At 38.2% G+C, this 17,190-nt stretch overlaps 1 protein-coding gene across 1 annotated transcript in view; it reads left to right on the forward strand.

Moving 5' to 3' along the window:
* Positions 1-17,190, forward strand: part of LOC138305002 (plexin-A4-like) — an 83,614-nt gene that overhangs the window by 26,448 nt on the left and 39,976 nt on the right. The window contains exons 7-9 of the mRNA XM_069245418.1: positions 3,670-3,823; positions 5,265-5,385; positions 8,640-8,745. Coding sequence (XP_069101519.1) covers positions 3,670-3,823; positions 5,265-5,385; positions 8,640-8,745 — 381 coding nt within the window. The remainder of the gene's footprint in view (positions 1-3,669; positions 3,824-5,264; positions 5,386-8,639; positions 8,746-17,190) is intronic.

The following is a 17,190-nucleotide window of genomic DNA, read 5'->3' on the forward strand; positions in this document are numbered from 1 at the left end:
CTATAATCTTATCTAATACAGTTTTTATTCTACGAGTTATTGTACCTGAGGCAATTTTATAGACAACAGTGAGCAGAGTGATAGGTCTCCAGTTTTTGATGAAGTGTCTTGGTTTATCTCCCTTAGGTATACAAGTTATAATTCCACGTCGTTGAGAAATAGAAAATTCACCATCATAAAACCCAGAATTGATTGATCTAACAACAAAGTTACCTAAAAATTTCCAAAAACATTTAAAAAATTCAACTGTAAAACCATCAATACCAGGACTTTTGTTATTTTTCATATTTTTCAAAGTTACCCCTGCTTCGTGTAAAGTAATTAATCCTTCCAATTTTTCTGAGTCATTTTTATTAATTTTGCAAACATCATAATCTTTAAATACATCATTCAAATCAATATCTTCCAAATCAAAATCAGGGCTATAGAGATTTTTATAAAAATTTTGAACCTCATGTAGAATTTCTTCTTGCTGTGTAATAACCTTTCCATCATCCAATTGAAGTTTTGGTATTATTTTAGAAGTGAAGTTCCTATTTTCTAAGTTAAAAAAATAATTTGTGGGTTTTTCACCTTCCTCAATCCATTTAGCTTTAGATCTTATTAGACTGCCCTTAACTTTTTGTTCTCTTATTTTCTCGAATTCTTTCTTTTTTGCTTCAAGCTGAACTAAATTAATATTATTTTCCTGCTCAAGTTTCATGATATCATTCTTAAGTTCATCTTCAATCAAATTTTTCTGTTTTTTCAAGTGAGATGAGTATGATATTGTTTTACCCCTAATGTGTGCAAGCAGAATCTCAAGAAAAGTAGGATCAGAAATAGAAAGTTGAATATTCTTATCTTCTATAATGTTGATGTTATCTAAGTTATAAACTGGAAGACAAAACATTGTCTTATACTCTGTAATACACTCTTTTACTAATTCTAGATAGTTCAAATCTTGTAATAAACTATTATTGAATTTCCAAACACCTTTTCCTGCCTTAAAATCTGTTAGTTTTAGAGATATACTAGGGAAAGAGTGGTCTGACCTGTAGCCAGGCTCAATATTTGACTTAACTACACTGGAGAGAAGATTATCTGAAATGAGGAAAAAGTCAAGACGAGCCTGTTTAAGCGGATTACTTTTTCTCCATGTGTATCTTTTCAAGTTTTCATGATGCTCCCTATAAATATCAATAAGTGCAAAATTCTCTATAATTTACAATACCTTATCTCTGGCATCATAATTATTAATTTTCTTATAGCTATTATCATAATCTTTTTCTGGATCTAAAACCAAATTGAAATCTCCACAGACAAAAACATCGTTATTTCCAAATTCTTCTATAGTTTCAGTCAAAATATTATAAAAATCTGGATTGTCATCATTGGGACCATACAAGCTGATAAGTGTGACGTTATGAGATTCTAATTGAATTTCAATTACTAAAAAATTACCATCAGGCTCACCCCCTTTCTTCACTTTGATAACTTTGAACTCAAAATTGTTCCTAAACAAAATGGCCACACCCCTGGAATTGGATTTAAAGGAATTAAAGAAACACTGAAAACCCCATTCATTTCTAATAACATTTTCATTTTCTTTTGTGAAATGTGTGTCCTGTAAACATATAATATTAGTTTTCAAAACTCTAAAATAAGAGAAAAGATATTTGCGTTTTAGTTTTTCACCTAAACGACGACAATTTGCCGATATAATAGAAATATTATTATTTGTCATAATGGAAATAGTATGGAGTGAAATAATTGAAGTGAGATAGTACATGTGCCGACTCGAAAAGATAGGAAAGGAGCGGAAAGGAAAAATGTGTAGATAGAAAGAGAGAACATTTAAAACAAATAAACATAAGGTCACGATACTCGTGAACACTGTCAACCAGCACACGTACCCTCGAAGACATACCAATACAGTAATACTGTTATAATAGAATATAAACATGCACGAATCTGCAATAATCTCATACGGGAAGTAAATAACAGTAGTATAAGTGATAGATCCATATCCGACCTCAAGATCCGGAATTATATCAGTATATATATAAAATATGAAGCAACACATGTATACATTGTCTTAGTTTTCTAGTAAGTTAAAAGGTTGCCGAACTGTTGAAATTATTGAAAAGATTTAATCACTTGCAGCAGTAATATTATCATATTACATATAGAGTATGTTATAGTAGTTAAGCACGTAGAAAATCTACATGTACGAAAAATTTAATAAATAAATATATTAAACATAGAACAGATCAAGTAGTAATGCAGTCATATACAAGTATGAAAATCGATATAAATTAATAAAAAAAATAAATGAATGAAAAAATAAATAAATAAATAAATAAATAAACTCTTACCTGTAGTATGGAAATATTTAAATCCCCAAAATCACTTTCAATCATAACACTGACACACAAAAACGAAGAATTAACACACAGAAAAAAAACCTCATAATAGTTAAAATTTCGGTATAATCCAGGAAAAAAAATCCTGGTGGCACCATAGTGCCTTGTCACTTTACCGAAATATCAAAAAGCACATTGTCCTAGAAATTGGAGTCATTCATCAGGTAATCCTCTGTGAGTGGGGTGTCAAACAATAGTTTTCTCTTTTTACCATTGATAAGAATAGCAAAAAGTTTCCCATCCGTGCTATAGGTATTCTTCACACATGAAAGTTTGTAGGCAACATGGAGTATCCTCTGATTGGCTCTGGTGAGATCCTCAAACACCGTAAACTTCGATTTCTTCAGTTTGGAACGGGCTTTGATCACTTCCATCTTCTTACGTCGCCGAACAAACTTGACGATAGTGTTCCTAGGTTTGTCACTCTTGAAGCGTCCCAGTCTGTGGGCAATGTTGATGTCATCTTTACTTATCTGGACGTCCAGTTTCTCCTTTACAAATTTTACAATGATATAATGATATAAATTCTTATTCACTCTCCTATTTGTTAAGTATGAACCATGATTACCAGATAGCAGGTGAGCGATTCGGGCCCATTGAGCTCTTGTTTACTATTCTCAGAAAGCATTGAAGGTATTTGTCAGAAATTTCATATGTATTTAAGGCTCGGCTTGGTTTCTAGTTGCTATTGTATTTTGAGACCGATCAGTCAACCCACACTTGTACAGCAAGCTATACCACTAAACAAAAGACAAACATGAATTTTGAGTCAGTATTGTTACGAATGAGAAAACAAGGAAGATTCTGAAATTGTCACACATCTTTTTTAACAGCAGTTTGTTCTGCAAGCAATGATCAGAGTATAGCAACATGAGCCTCATTCGATGATGGATGATGTTAACAAATTGTGACGTAACAATGAAGGTTGGGTCAAAGTCTCGACCAATCTAAAGACTGGAAGGTGGTATTTCACTAGTGGAATATCAATATAATTATCAAACACCCAGTACATTTATACTATGGTCTGAGATTGGAATAACACAACGTATTGTGTTAGAAAATTATAACCCTTACTGTATATGGGTTATTCCCCTTTATTGAAAATATATATATATATTGTGAGAATATTAAGGGGAGATGTATTGTTGTTTTTCTGACCTGCAACAACAGCAATTATATGCCCTTGTGGGTATGTAGCACTATGTACTGATATATTACATAATGTTTTTAGCCAAATATAGCTAGTTTGTGTATTTCCCTATAGGTGGAAGTGATCCTCAAACCTCCTATACCTATCAATGTCAGTGACTGGCAGTGTCAGTACGGCAGCACAGAGTGTAAACCTGGTGGCATTCCATGTAATGGAACCCTGTCCATAGATGACTCGGTTATGAGATGTAAAATTACGACCAGAGGAGGTAATCTACTTTCCTTTTCATTTCAACAAAAATTGACAAGCTGTTAATTATCTTTGATAATATTATACACCAAGAAATTTATTCAAAATGCAAACTCTAAACTCAGTTTTTATTTTCCATTTGTGACCCTGGTTCTCTCATGTTAAAAAAGAATATTATCTACCAGTAAACCATGATTAAAAATTTACACACACATGTTATAGCAACTGGTACTTCTGAGGTCATTTATACAATAACTCTCGCTTTTTTCTCTCTCATACATGTACTACCTCCTTAATTTATATACATGTATATAAGAAATAAAAACAACAACAACTGACTAGTTATGAGAGCTCTAATTAGCCCCATCAGGCATCCCATGAAGAGCAGTGGTAGCGCTAGGAAAGACAGATTTGTTTTGATATTCCTTTTAACCCCACCATCATCAGATACCAGGTATCTGTAAACAAAAAATAATGCTTATTGGTCATGGCCACCAGAGGGCCAAAATTGACACTCATCCTTTCACAAGTAGATTCCTCTATGACCCTATTAGTTGTGCATATTGCATTTTGGGATTGATCGGTCAATAAGATGTGGGCCAGGTAGCCATCTTTGATTTTGATAATTGAAGTTTGTTACCGGTATTTCTCAGAAAGTGCTGAAGGGATTCTTCTCAAATTTCTCATGTAGGTTCCCCTAGGGCCCTAGTTGTGCATATTGCCTTTTGGTATCGTTCATTGAACGAGATAGCCGACAGGACGCCATCTTGGATTTTAACAATCGAAGTTTGTTACCGCTATTTCTTAGAAAGTACTGAAGGGATCTGTCTCAAATTGCATGTGCAGGTTCCCCTAGGGGTCTAGTTGTGCATATTGCTTTTTGGGACCAATCGATGAACAAATTGGCCAACAGGCCGCTATCTTGGATTTTGATAGTTGAAGCTTGTTACCACTATTTCTCAGAAAGTGCTGAAGTGATCTGTCTCAAATTGTATATGTAGGTTCTCCTAGGACCTTTGTTGTGCATATTGCATTTTCGGACTGATTGGTAAAAAAAATGGCCGACAGGTAGCCATCTTGGATTTTGATAATTGAAGTTTGTTACGGTTATATATCTCAAAAAGTACTCAAAGAATCTTTCTCAAATTTCATATGTAGTAATATGTAGTAAAAGTTGGAAAAGCAGAGAAAAGATCCCTCCTTCGTTTGTCGGACATAGATCTTCCTTAGGTGGGTGCCAAGATCCCTCTACGATCTCTTGTTAGTATTTAAAATAAATTGCTGCAGTGCATATGGTAAGAGCAGACTTTCAAATACAATCGGAAATTATTATCATATAAAATATTACACTTTGATTATACTGTTTTAATAGTCTAGACTACAGTATTTGAAATTAAATTATCAATTGTTTATTATTGTTTTGATTGATTATTATATATAATATTGATTGTTTGTTGTAGCTTTTGTAAATGCAATTAACAGAAAAGCAGATTTTAAGATTGTTAAGAAAAGTTCACCAAGTACAGTGTTGGCTGAAGGCTTTACATTTCTTTTCTTTCTTTGTGAAAGTGGATTCAGCACGTAAGTGTAATTTCTTCTTAGAAAATATACATGAATAGATCCTTACAACTAAGATATTTAAACTCAAACGAAATGCTTTGCAGAATTGAAAATCAACTTTCCTCATCGAAAGTATATACAAAGCTTGCATAGATATGTTCCTATGCCAATACAAATTAATATTGTACATACATATATATTTGTAATTTTGTAAATAAACACTAATTGTATACTGTACTGTGATATTATGATTTATGTTTAATTTTGACTGTTTAAAATAAATATTTAGAAAAAAAACCTCATTAGAATGACATCAAGGTTATATGAAACTTCACTATGTCCTGTCTGTATTTACCTTCCCTACCAAAAAACTGGCAGGGAAATACCATGAAATCTGGCTAAAATTGCAAATAATCATGAATTTCTGTGAAAAACTATGAGAAATATATGAACAAGGTGTGTTTACCAACATTAAAAAATAATATTTACAGTTTACACTGACATGGATTCAATAACCATGCTTTCTAGTATTATCATTATCAGTGTATAATGATAGTACAACATGTGCGGATATTCTATTGTTACTGGAATTGTCGCTGGCGTAGCAACATGGGGTCATGACTCCACTTTTTGTGGGAACATATGAATGACCTGATTCCAATCAGCTTATAATTCAATCAAATTAGTTGACGATGACGGGAGAGGGGGAAATATGGGTATTTTAATAAAAAAATATGCAACTGTCGCGAGAATGAGTAATATTCATATGCGAGAAAAACTGTAAATATAAGGAATATATTTTGATTTTGTTGAGGTTATGGGGGTATAATGATAATGGAGCCTGTATAAATTTACACGTACTCCATTATCATAAATTACCCTCATAACCTCAACAGAATAAAATTATATTCCTTAAATAAAATATAGATCTGAACTATAATCTTACCAGCTATTTTAAAGAATGTCAACTTCAAAATTGGCGCAGGCTGAACTCTTTCCAATTCGTCGGTACAATATCCGGAATAAAAACCGTTTTGTATGTTAGTGCCTGACTTGATCACATGATCAAAAAGGGGAGTAACTATTTATTTATTTCCACTTTGAAGCAAATATTGCATTCGAGACATACAGACGATAAGTCATTCATGAATCACAACTGTTTAATTAGGTCATCTGACTCCATCTTGGATTTTTCGGGTCGATCCAAAATCCAAGATGGCCCCCACAGCCGCCATCTTGAAAAAACATTTTGAATTTCTTCTCAAGTTCTACCGGTGCAAATTGGCTGAAACTTGCATGAAATGATCCTGACATGGTCCCGACAAAGTGTTGTTATTTTTCGGGTCGATCCGAAATCCAAGATGGCCGCCACAGCCGCCATCTTGAAAACACATTTTTAACTTCTTCTCAAGTTCTACGAGTAGGATTTGGCTGAAACTTGCATGAAATGATCCTGACATGGTCCCGACAAAGTGTTGTTATTTTTCAAGTCGATCTGAAATCCAAGATGGCCCCCACAGCCGCCATCTTGAAAACACATTTTGAATTTCTTCTCAAGTTCTACCGGTGCAAATTGGCTGAAACTTGCATGAAATGATCCTGACATGGTCCCGACAAAGTGTTGTTAATTTTCGGGTCGATCCGAAATCCAAGATGGCCGCCACAGCCGCCATCTTGAAAACACATTTTTAACTTCTTCTCAAGTTCTACTGGTGGGATTTGGCTGAAACTTGCATGAAATGATCCTGACATGGTCCCGACAAAGTGTTGTTATTTTTCGGGTCAATCCAAAATCAAAGATGGCCGCCACAGCCGCCATCTTGAAAACACATTTTGAACTTCTTCTCAAGTTGTACCGGTGGGATTTGGCTGAAACTTGCATGAAATGATCCTAACATGGTCCCGACAACGTGTTGTATTTTTCGGGTCAATCCAAAATCAAAGATGGCCGCCACAGCCGCCATTTTGAAAACACATTTTGAACTTCTTCTCAAGTTCTAATGGTGCGATTTGGCTGAAACTTGCATGAAATGATCCTGACAAGGTCCCGACAAAGTGTTGTTACATCTCTGGTTGATCCCAAATCGAAGATGGCTACCATGACACTATATCTAATTAATTTCCTATATGATTATTGCCAAGTTAGTCAGATGACCGTTTAGGCCCTTGGGCCTCTTGTTATCAGAGATAATCGGGGTGTGTGTATTTTTCTTCCGTCCGTATTTATAACCAGGACTTACCCTAGTCTAAATCTATTCCACTTCATGTCTGCCTGTAGTATAGTACACTCTGTGTCTACTTGTAGTCTTAATCTAGTGCACTCTGTCTACCAGTAGTCTAAACCTAGTTCACTCTGTGTCTATATGTAGTCTAAACCTAGTGCACTCTGTGTCTACCTGTAGTCTAAACCTAGTGCACTATGTGTCTACCTGTAGTCTAAATCTAGTGCACTGTGTGTCTACCTGTAGTCTAAACCTAGTGCACTCTGTGTCTACCAGTAGTCTAAACCTAGTTCACTCTGTGTCTATATGTAGTCTAAACCTAGTGCACTCTGTGTCTACCTGTAGTCTAAATCTAGTGCACTGTGTGTCTACCTGTAGTCTAAACTAGTGCACTGTGTGTCTACCTGTAGTCTAAACCTAGTGCACTCTGTGTCTACCTGTAGTCTAAACCTAGTGCACTTGTGTCTACCTGTAGTCTAAACCTAGTGCACTCTGTGTCTACCTGTAGTCTAAACCTAGTGCACTTGTGTCTACCTGTAGTCTAAACCTAGTGCACTTGTGTCTACCTGTAGTCTAAACCTAGTGCACTCTGTGTCTACATGTAGTCTAAATCTAGTGCACTGTGTGTCTACCTGTAGTCTAAACTAGTGCACTGTGTGTCTACCTGTAGTCTAAACCTAGTGCACTCTGTGTCTTCTTGTTGCTCACACTGTGTGCACAATTTGTAACTTTTAATCTGCTACTAACTGTTATTTATCTATTGTTGAAATAACAAGGATTAGGTTTAAATATGGTCTGCAGCATCCTTGATTGAAATGGAACCAATTTTGTATAAAGCACTTGTCTTGGCCCCTGGGACTATAGGCTAAATTGATTGGAAATTAATACAGCAAACTAAGAAATATAAACATTTAAACTGTACTCCTACTTAACAAGTCAGGTAAGCTCTACAGTCCCTTTGGGTCTTTTGTATGGAGTTACTATCCTTGATACCCAGGATAAGTGGACTTTTGTAAAGAATATATGTCAATGTCTTCTGATCTTATCTTGAAGGTGCCTTGATTGTCTCGGAGATAAAACTAAAGGACGATGTCATTGGCTCACCACTGAGGCTAGGTGTGTTAATAATCCGGAAAGTCAAAATACCATATCATATCAGGTAAGATGTACAATATATCTTTATATCTATATTTTGCTTGCAATATATATACATATTAACTACAAGGACTAAAAGTATTGATGTATTAAATTCTTATAAATTGTCTGCATACAGTAGTATTGACAATTTCAAACAACACTTATAAAGCAGTTCTGTCTGTGATATGTGTATTACAACAGTATTAACTAGTAAGCCTCATTTCAGAATGTTCATTCAAAACTTAATTAAGCAGTGCAAAACCATGTCACCAATATAAAGCACATCGAAATTTATTCTCACACTGGTCAGAGGTCAGTGCATGACCCAGTATCTTCATTGAGAAATGATCAGACAAGTGATTGGAGTTTACTAGTCTCATTGAGGGGGAGCAAAGTAAAAATGTAAATATTTACCAATAAATCAAATGAGATGGCTTTAATGAGCTTATTATATTAAATGTTATACTTATAGAAGTAAATGGAACAGCAGGGCTAAACAGGTTTACTTATAGTATAGGATGAAATATATATTTTTCATTGAAGTATTTGTTCCAGAATTTTCATTTGATACATTATTCCCATATGTATAAATTGTGTTACAATTATGTGAATATGTCGCAAAATACTTGGATTGCTAATCCCAATCTCATTTCTGTAACATTAATACATATATAATACATAGCCATTCTTTTGAACCTTGATCAATTAAGCTAACTGAAACTGTTGAGTGAAATCCACTCTTTCAATAGTTATAGACTGTACTTTAATTGTTTCATTATATATCTTGGTTGATTAAAGATAGGAATACAGTTTAATAAATTAAAGTTTTTCTCATTTTGTAACTGTGAATAATTTCTCATTACGGTATGTAGCTTAAATGGTCAAGAGGGCTGGCTAATTGTGCATGAGCTTCAATATATAAGTATGCCTTATATGGCAGCATCTGTTGTCCTTCGATCTGTCTGTTGTCCATCTGTCCGTTGTCCATCTGTCTGTGTCTATCTGTCTGTTGTCCTTAAATCTGTCTGTTGTCCATCTGTAAGTTGTCTTTCTGTCTGTTGTCCATCTGTCTGTTGTCCTTCTGTCTGTTGTCCTTAAATCTGTCTGTTGTCCATCTGCCTGTTGTCCATTTGTCTGTTGTCCATCTGTCTGTTGTCCATCTGCCTGTTGTCCATTTGTCTGTTGTCCATCTGTCTGGTGTCCATCTGTCTGTTGTCCATCTGTCTGTTGTCCTTAAATATGTCTGTTGTCTTTAAATTTGTCTGTTGTCTGTTGTCCATCTGTCTGTTGTCCATCTGCCTGTTGTCCATCTGTCTGTTGTCCATCTGTCTGGTGTCCATCTGTCTGTTGTCCATCTGTCTGTTGTCCTTAAATCTGTCTGTTGTCTTTAAATTTGTCTGTTGTCCATCTGTCTGTTGTCCATCTGTCTGTTGTCCATCTGTCTGTTGTCCTTAAATCTGTCTGTTGTCCATCTGTCAGTTGTCTTTCTGTCTGTTGTCCATAGGTTTGTTGTCCTTCTGTCTGTTGTCCATCTGTCTATTGTCAATCTGTCTGTTGTCCTTAAATCTGTCTATTGTCCATCCGTCTGTTGTCCTTATGTCTGTTGTCCATCTGTCTGTTGTTCTTCTGTCTGTTGTCAATCTGTCTGTTGTCCATCTGTCTGTTGTCCTTATGTCTGTTGTCCATCTGACTGTTGTCCATCTATCTGTTGTCCATCTGTCTGTTGTCCATCTGTCTGTTGTCCTTATGTCTGTTGTCCATCTGCCTGTTGTCCTTATGTCTGTTGTCCATCTGTCTGTGTCTATCTGTTTGTTGTCCATCTGAATGTTGTCAATCTGTCTGTTGTCCTTATGTCAGTTGTCCATTTGTCTGTTGTCCTAATGTCAGTTCTCCACCTGTCTGTTGTCTGTCTGTGTCCATCTGTCTGTGTCCATTTGTCTGTTGTCCTAATGTCAGTTCTCCACCTGTCTGTTGTCCGTCTGTCTGTGTCCATGTGTCTATTGCCCATGTGGCTGTTGTCCATCTGTCTGTGTCTATCTGTCTGTTGTCCTTCTTTCTGTGTCAATCTGTCTGTTGTCAATCTGTCTGTTGTCAATCTGTCTGTTGTTCTTATGTCAGTTGTCAATCTGTCTGTTGTCCTTATGTCAATTGTCAATCTGTCTGTTGTCCATCTGTCTGTGTCCATCTGTCTGTTGTCCATCTGTCTGTTGTCCTTCTGTCTGTTGTTCTTAAATCTGTCTGTTGTCCATCTGTCTGTTGTCCTTAAATCTGTCTGTCGTCCATCTGTCAGTTGTCTTTCTGTCTGTTGTCCTTCTGTCTGTTGTCAATTGCATCTGTCTGTTTTCCTTAAATCTGTCTGTTGTCCATCTATCTGTTGTCCATCTGTCTGTTGTCCATCTGTCAATTGTCCATCTGTCTGTTGTCCATCTGTCTGTTGTCCATCTGTCTGTTGTCCATCTGTCTGTTGTCCTTCTGTCTGTTGTCCTTAAATCTGTCTGTTGTCCATCTGTCTGTTGTCCTTCTGTCTGTTGTCCTTAAATCTGTCTGTTGTCCTTCTGTCTGTTGTCCATCTGTCTGTTGTCCTTCTGTCTGTTGTCCATCTGTCTGTTGTCAATCTGTCTGTTGTCCTTAAATCTGTCTGTTGTCCATCTGTCTGTTGTCCTTCTGTCTGTTGTCCATCTGTCTGTTGTCCATCTGTCTGTTGTCCATCTGTCTGTTGTCCTTAAATCTGTCTGTTGTCCATCTGTCTGTTGTCCTTCTGTCTGTTGTCCATCTGTCTGTTGTCCATCTGTCTGTTGTCAATTGCATCTGTCTGTTGTCAATCTGTCTGTTGTCCTGAAATCTGTCTGTTGTCCATCTGTCTGTTGTCCATCTTCTGTTGTCCATCTGTCTGTTATCCATCTGTCTGTGTCCATCTGTCTGTTGCTTTAAATCTGTCTGTTGTCCATCTGTCTGTTGTCCTTATGTCTGTTGACAATCTGTCTGTTTTCCATCTGGCTGTTGTCATCTGCCTGTTGTCTGTCTGTCTGTTGTCCATCTGTCTGTGTCCATCTGTCTGTTGCTTTAAATCTGTCTGTTGTCCATCTGTCTGTTGTCCTTATGTCTGTTGTCAATCTGTCTGTTTTCCATCTGTCTGTTGTCAATCTGTCTGTTGTCTGTCTGTCTGTTGTCAATCTGTCTGTTGTCCTTATGTCGTTGTCAATCTGTGTCTGTCTTTGTCATTGTAATCTGTCTGTTGTCCACTGTCTGTTGTCCATCTATCTGTTGTATCTCTGTCTGTTGTCCATCTGTCTGTTGTCCATCTGTCTGTTGTCATCTGTCTGTTGTCCATCTGTCTGTTGTCAATCTGTCTGTTGTCCTTATGTCAGTTGTCAATCTGTCTGTTGTCCTTATGTCAATTGTCAATCTGTCTGTTGTCCATTGTCTGTTGTCCTGTCTGTCCATCTGTCTGTGTCATCTGTCTGTTGTATTGTCTGTTGTCAATCTGTCTGTTGTCCATCTGTCTGTTGTCCAATCTGTCTGTTGTCCTTGTCTTGTCCATCTGTCTGTTGTCCATCTGTCTGTGTCCATCTGTCTGTTGTCTTTCTGTCTGTTGTCCATCTGTCTGTTGTCCTTAATCTGTCTGTTGTCCATCTGTCTGTTGTCCTTCTGTCTGTTGTCAATCTGTCTGTTGTCCATCTGTCTGTTGTCCATCTGTCTGTTGTCCATCTGTCTGTTGTCCATCTGTCTGTTGTACTGTCTGTTGTCATCTGTCTGTTGTCCTTATCTGTCTGTTGTCATCTGTCTGTTGTCCATCTGTCTGTGTCATCTGTCTGTTGTCCATCTGTCTGTTGTCTCTGTCTGTTGTTATCTGTTGTCCATCTGTCTGTTGTCCTTATGTCTGTTGTAATCTGTCTGTTGTCTGTCTGTCTGTTGTCAATCTGTCTGTTGTCCTTATGTCAGTTGTCAATCTGTGTGTTGTCCTTATGTCAATTGTCAATCTGTCTGTTGTCCTCTGTCTGTTGTCCTTGTTGTCCATCTGTTGTCCATCTGTCTGTTGTCCTTCTGTCTGTTGTCCTTAAATCTGTCTGTTGTCCATCTGTCTGTTGTCCTTCTGTCTGTTGTCCTTAAATCTGTCTGTTGTCCATCTGTCTGTTGTCCTTAAATCTGTCTGTTGTCCATCTGTCTGTTGTCTTCTGTCTGTTGTCCTTAAATTGTCTGTTGTCCATCTGTCTGTTGTCCTTAAATCTGTCTGTTGTCCATCTGTCTGTTGTCTTTCTGTCTGTTGTCCATCTGTCTGTTGTCCATCTGTCTGTTGTCCATCTGTCTGTTGCTTTAAATCTGTCTGTTGTCCATCTGTCTGTTGTCCTTATGTCTGTTGTCAATCTGTCTGTTTTCCATCTGTCTGTTGTCAATCTGTCTGTTGTCTGTCTGTCTGTTGTCAATCTGTCTGTTGTCCTTATGTCAGTTGTCAATCTGTGTGTTGTCCTTATGTCAATTGTCAATCTGTCTGTTGTCCATCTGTCTGTTGTCCTGAAATCTGTCTGTTGTCCATCTGTCTGTTGTCCTTCTGTCTGTTGTCCTTAAATCTGTCTTTTGTCCATCTGTCTGTTGTCCTTCTGTCTGTTGTCCTTAAATCTGTCTGTTGTCCATCTGTCTGTTGTCCTTAAATCTGTCTGTTGTCCATCTGTCAGTTGTCTTTCTGTCTGTTGTCCATCTGTCTGTTGTCCTATCTGTCTGTTGTCAATTGCATCTGTCTGTTGTCAATCTGTCTGTTGTCCTGAAATCTGTCTGTTGTCCATCTGTCTGTTGTCCATCTATCTGTTGTCCATCTGTCTGTTGTCCATCTGTCAGTTGTCCATCTGTCTTTTGTCCTTAAATCTGTCTGTTGTCCATCTGTCTGTTGTCCTTTGTCTGTTGTCTCTGTCTGTTTTCCATCTGTCTGTTGTCCATCTGTCTGTTGTCCATCTGTCTGTTGTCCATCTGTCTGTTGTCCATCTGTCTGTTGTCCATCTGTCTGTTGTCCATCTGTCTGTTGTCCTTCTGTCTGTTGTCCATCTGTCTGTGTTTCTGTCTGTTGTCCATCTGTCTGTTGTCCTTCTGTCTGTTGTCCATCTGTCTGTTGTCCTTCTGTCTGTTGTCCTAATCTGTCTGTTGTCCATCTGTCTGTTGTCCATCTGTCTGTTGTCCATCTGTCTGTTGTCCTTATGTCTGTTGTCAATCTGTCTGTTGTCCATCTGTCTGTTGTCCATCTGTCTGTTGTCCATCTGTCTGTTGTCAATCTGTCTGTTGTCCTATCTGTCTGTTGTCCTGTCTGTCTGTCTGTCTTCTGTCTGTTGTATCTGTCTGTTGTCCTTCTGTCTGTTGTCCATGTCTGTTGTCTCTGTCTGTTGTCCATCTGTCTGTTGTGTTGTCTGTCTGTTGTCCATCTGTCTGTTGTCCATCTGTCTGTTGTCCATCTGTCTGTTGTCCGTCTGTCTGTTGTCCTGTCTGTCTGTTGTCTGTCTGTCTGTTGTCCATCTGTCTGTTGTCCATCTGTCTGTTGTCCATCTGTCTGTTGTCTGTCTGTCTGTTGTCTGTCTGTCTGTTGTCAATCTGTCTGTTGTCCATCTGTCTGTTGTCCTTATGTCTGTTGTCAATCTGTCTGTTGTCCATCTGTCTGTTGTCCATCTGTCTGTTGTCAATCTGTCTGTTGTCCATCTGTCTGTTGTCAATCTGTCTGTTGTCCATCTGTCTGTTGTCCATCTGTCTGTTGTCCTTTCGTGTCCATTTGTCTGTTGTCCTAATGTCAGTTCTCCACCTGTCTGTTGTCTGTCTGTGTCCATCTGTCTGTGTCCATTTGTCTGTTGTCCTAATGTCAGTTCTCCACCTGTCTGTTGTCCGTCTGTCTGTGTCCATGTGTCTATTGCCCATGTGGCTGTTGTCCATCTGTCTGTGTCTATCTGTCTGTTGTCCTTCTGTCTGTGTCAATCTGTCTGTTGTCAATCTGTCTGTTGTCAATCTGTCTGTTGTTCTTATGTCAGTTGCCAATCTGTCTGTTGTCCTTATGTCAATTGTCAATCTGTCTGTTGTCCATCTGTCTGTGTCCATCTGTCTGTTGTCCATCTGTCTGTTGTCCTTCTGTCTGTTGTTCTTAAATCTGTCTGTTGTCCATCTGTCTGTTGTCCTTAAATCTGTCTGTCGTCCATCTGTCAGTTGTCTTTCTGTCTGTTGTCCTTCTGTCTGTTGTCAATTGCATTCTGTCTGTTTTCCTTAAATCTGTCTGTTGTCCATCTGTCTGTTGTCCATCTGTCTGTTGTCCATCTGTCTGTTGTCCATCTGTCTGTTGTCCATCTGTCTGTTGTCCATCTGTCTGTGTCCATCTGTCTGTTGTCCTTAAATCTGTCTGTTGTCCATCTGTCTGTTGTCCTTATGTCTGTTGTCAATCTGACTGTTTCCATCTGTCTGTTGTCAATCTGTCTGTTGTCCTTAAATCTGTCTGTTGTCTGTCTGTCTGTTGTCCATCTGTCTGTTGTCCATCTGTCTGTTGTCCATCTGTCTGTTGTCCATCTGTCTGTTGTCCTTCTGTCTGTTGTTCTTAAATCTGTCTGTTGTCCATCTGTCTGTTGTCCTTAAATCTGTCTGTCGTCCATCTGTCAGTTGTCTTTCTGTCTGTTGTCGATCTGTCTGTTGTCCTTCTGTCTGTTGTCAATTGCATCTGTCTGTTGTCAATCTGTCTGTTGTCCTGAAATCTGTCTGTTGTCCTTGCATCTGTCTGTTGTCCATCTGTCTGTTGTCCATCTGTCTGTTGTCCATCTGTCTGTTGTCCATCTGTCTGTTGTCCATCTGTCTGTTGTCCATCTGTCTGTTGTCCATCTGTCTGTCTGTTGTCCATCTGTCTGTTGTCCTAATGTCTGTTGTCATCTGCTGTTGTCCTCTGTTGTCTGTCTGTCTGTTGTCCATCTGTCTGTCTGTTGTCCTTATGTCTGTTGTCCTTATGTCTGTCTGTTGTCCATCTGTCTGTTGTCCTAATGTCAGTTGTCCATCTGTCTGTTAACCATCTGTCTGTGTCAATCTGTCTCTTGTCAATCTGTCTGTTGTCAATCTGTCTGTTGTCCTTATGTCAGTTGTCAATCTGTGTGTTGTCCTTATGTCAATTGTAAATCTGTCTGTTGTCCATCTGTCTGTTGTCCATCTATCTGTTGTCCATCTGTCTGTTGTCCATCTGTCTGTGTCCATCTGTCTGTTGCTTTAAATCTGTCTGTTGTCCATCTGTCTGTTGTCCTTATGTCTGTTGTCAATCTGTCTGTTTTCCATCTGTCTGTTGTCAATCTGTCTGTTGTCTGTCTGTCTGTTGTCAATCTGTCTGTTGTCCTTATGTCAGTTGTCAATCTTGTGTGTTGTCCTTATGTCAATTGTCAATCTGTCTGTTGTCCATCTGTCTGTGTCCATCTGTCTATTGTCCATCTGTCTGTTGTCCTTCTGTCTGTTGTCCTTAAATCTGTCTTTTGTCCATCTGTCTGTTGTCCTTCTGTCTGTTGTCCTTAAATCTGTCTGTTGTCCATCTGTCTGTTGTCCTTAAATCTGTCTGTCGTCCATCTGTCAGTTGTCTTTCTGTCTGTTGTCCATCTGTCTGTTGTCCATCTGTCTGTGTCCATCTGTCTGTTGCTTTAAATCTGTCTGTTGTCCATCTGTCTGTTGTCCTTATGTCTGTTGTCAATCTGTCTGTTTTCCATCTGTCTGTTGTCAATCTGTCTGTTGTCTGTCTGTCTGTTGTCAATCTGTCTGTTGTCCTTATGTCAGTTGTCAATCTGTGTGTTGTCCTTATGTCAATTGTCAATCTGTCTGTTGTCCATCTGTCTGTGTTCCATCTGTCTGTTGTCCATCTGTCTGTTGTCCTTCTGTCTGTTGTCCTTAAATCTGTCTTTTGTCCATCTGTCTGTTGTCCTTCTGTCTGTTGTCCTTAAATCTGTCTGTTGTCCATCTGTCTGTTGTCCTTAAATCTGTCTGTCGTCCATCTGTCAGTTGTCTTTCTGTCTGTTGTCCATCTGTTTGTTGTCCTTCTGTCTGTTGTCAATTGCATCTGTCTGTTGTCAATCTGTCTGTTGTCCTGAAATCTGTCTGTTGTCCATCTGTCTGTTGTCCATCTATCTGTTGTCCATCTGTCTGTTGTCCATCTGTCTGTGTCCATCTGTCTGTTGTCCTTAAATCTGTCTGTTGTCCATCTGTCTGTTGTCCTTATGTCTGTTGTCAATCTGTCTGTTTTCCATCTGTCTGTTGTCAATATGTCTGTTGTCCTTAAATCTGTCTGTTGTCCTTATGTCTGTTGTCCATCTGTCTGTTGTCTGTCTGTCTGTTGTCAATCTGTCTGTTGTCTGTCTGTCTGTTGTCCATCTGTCTGTTGTCCTTATGTCTGTTGTCCATCTGTCTGTGTCCATCTGTCTGTTGTCCATCTGTCTGTTGTCCTTCTGTCTGTTGTCCTTAAATCTGTCTGTTGTCCATCTGTCTG

This window comes from Argopecten irradians, chromosome 12 (assembly GCF_041381155.1).
Source record: "Argopecten irradians isolate NY chromosome 12, Ai_NY, whole genome shotgun sequence".
NCBI classification, from domain to species: domain Eukaryota; kingdom Metazoa; phylum Mollusca; class Bivalvia; order Pectinida; family Pectinidae; genus Argopecten; species Argopecten irradians.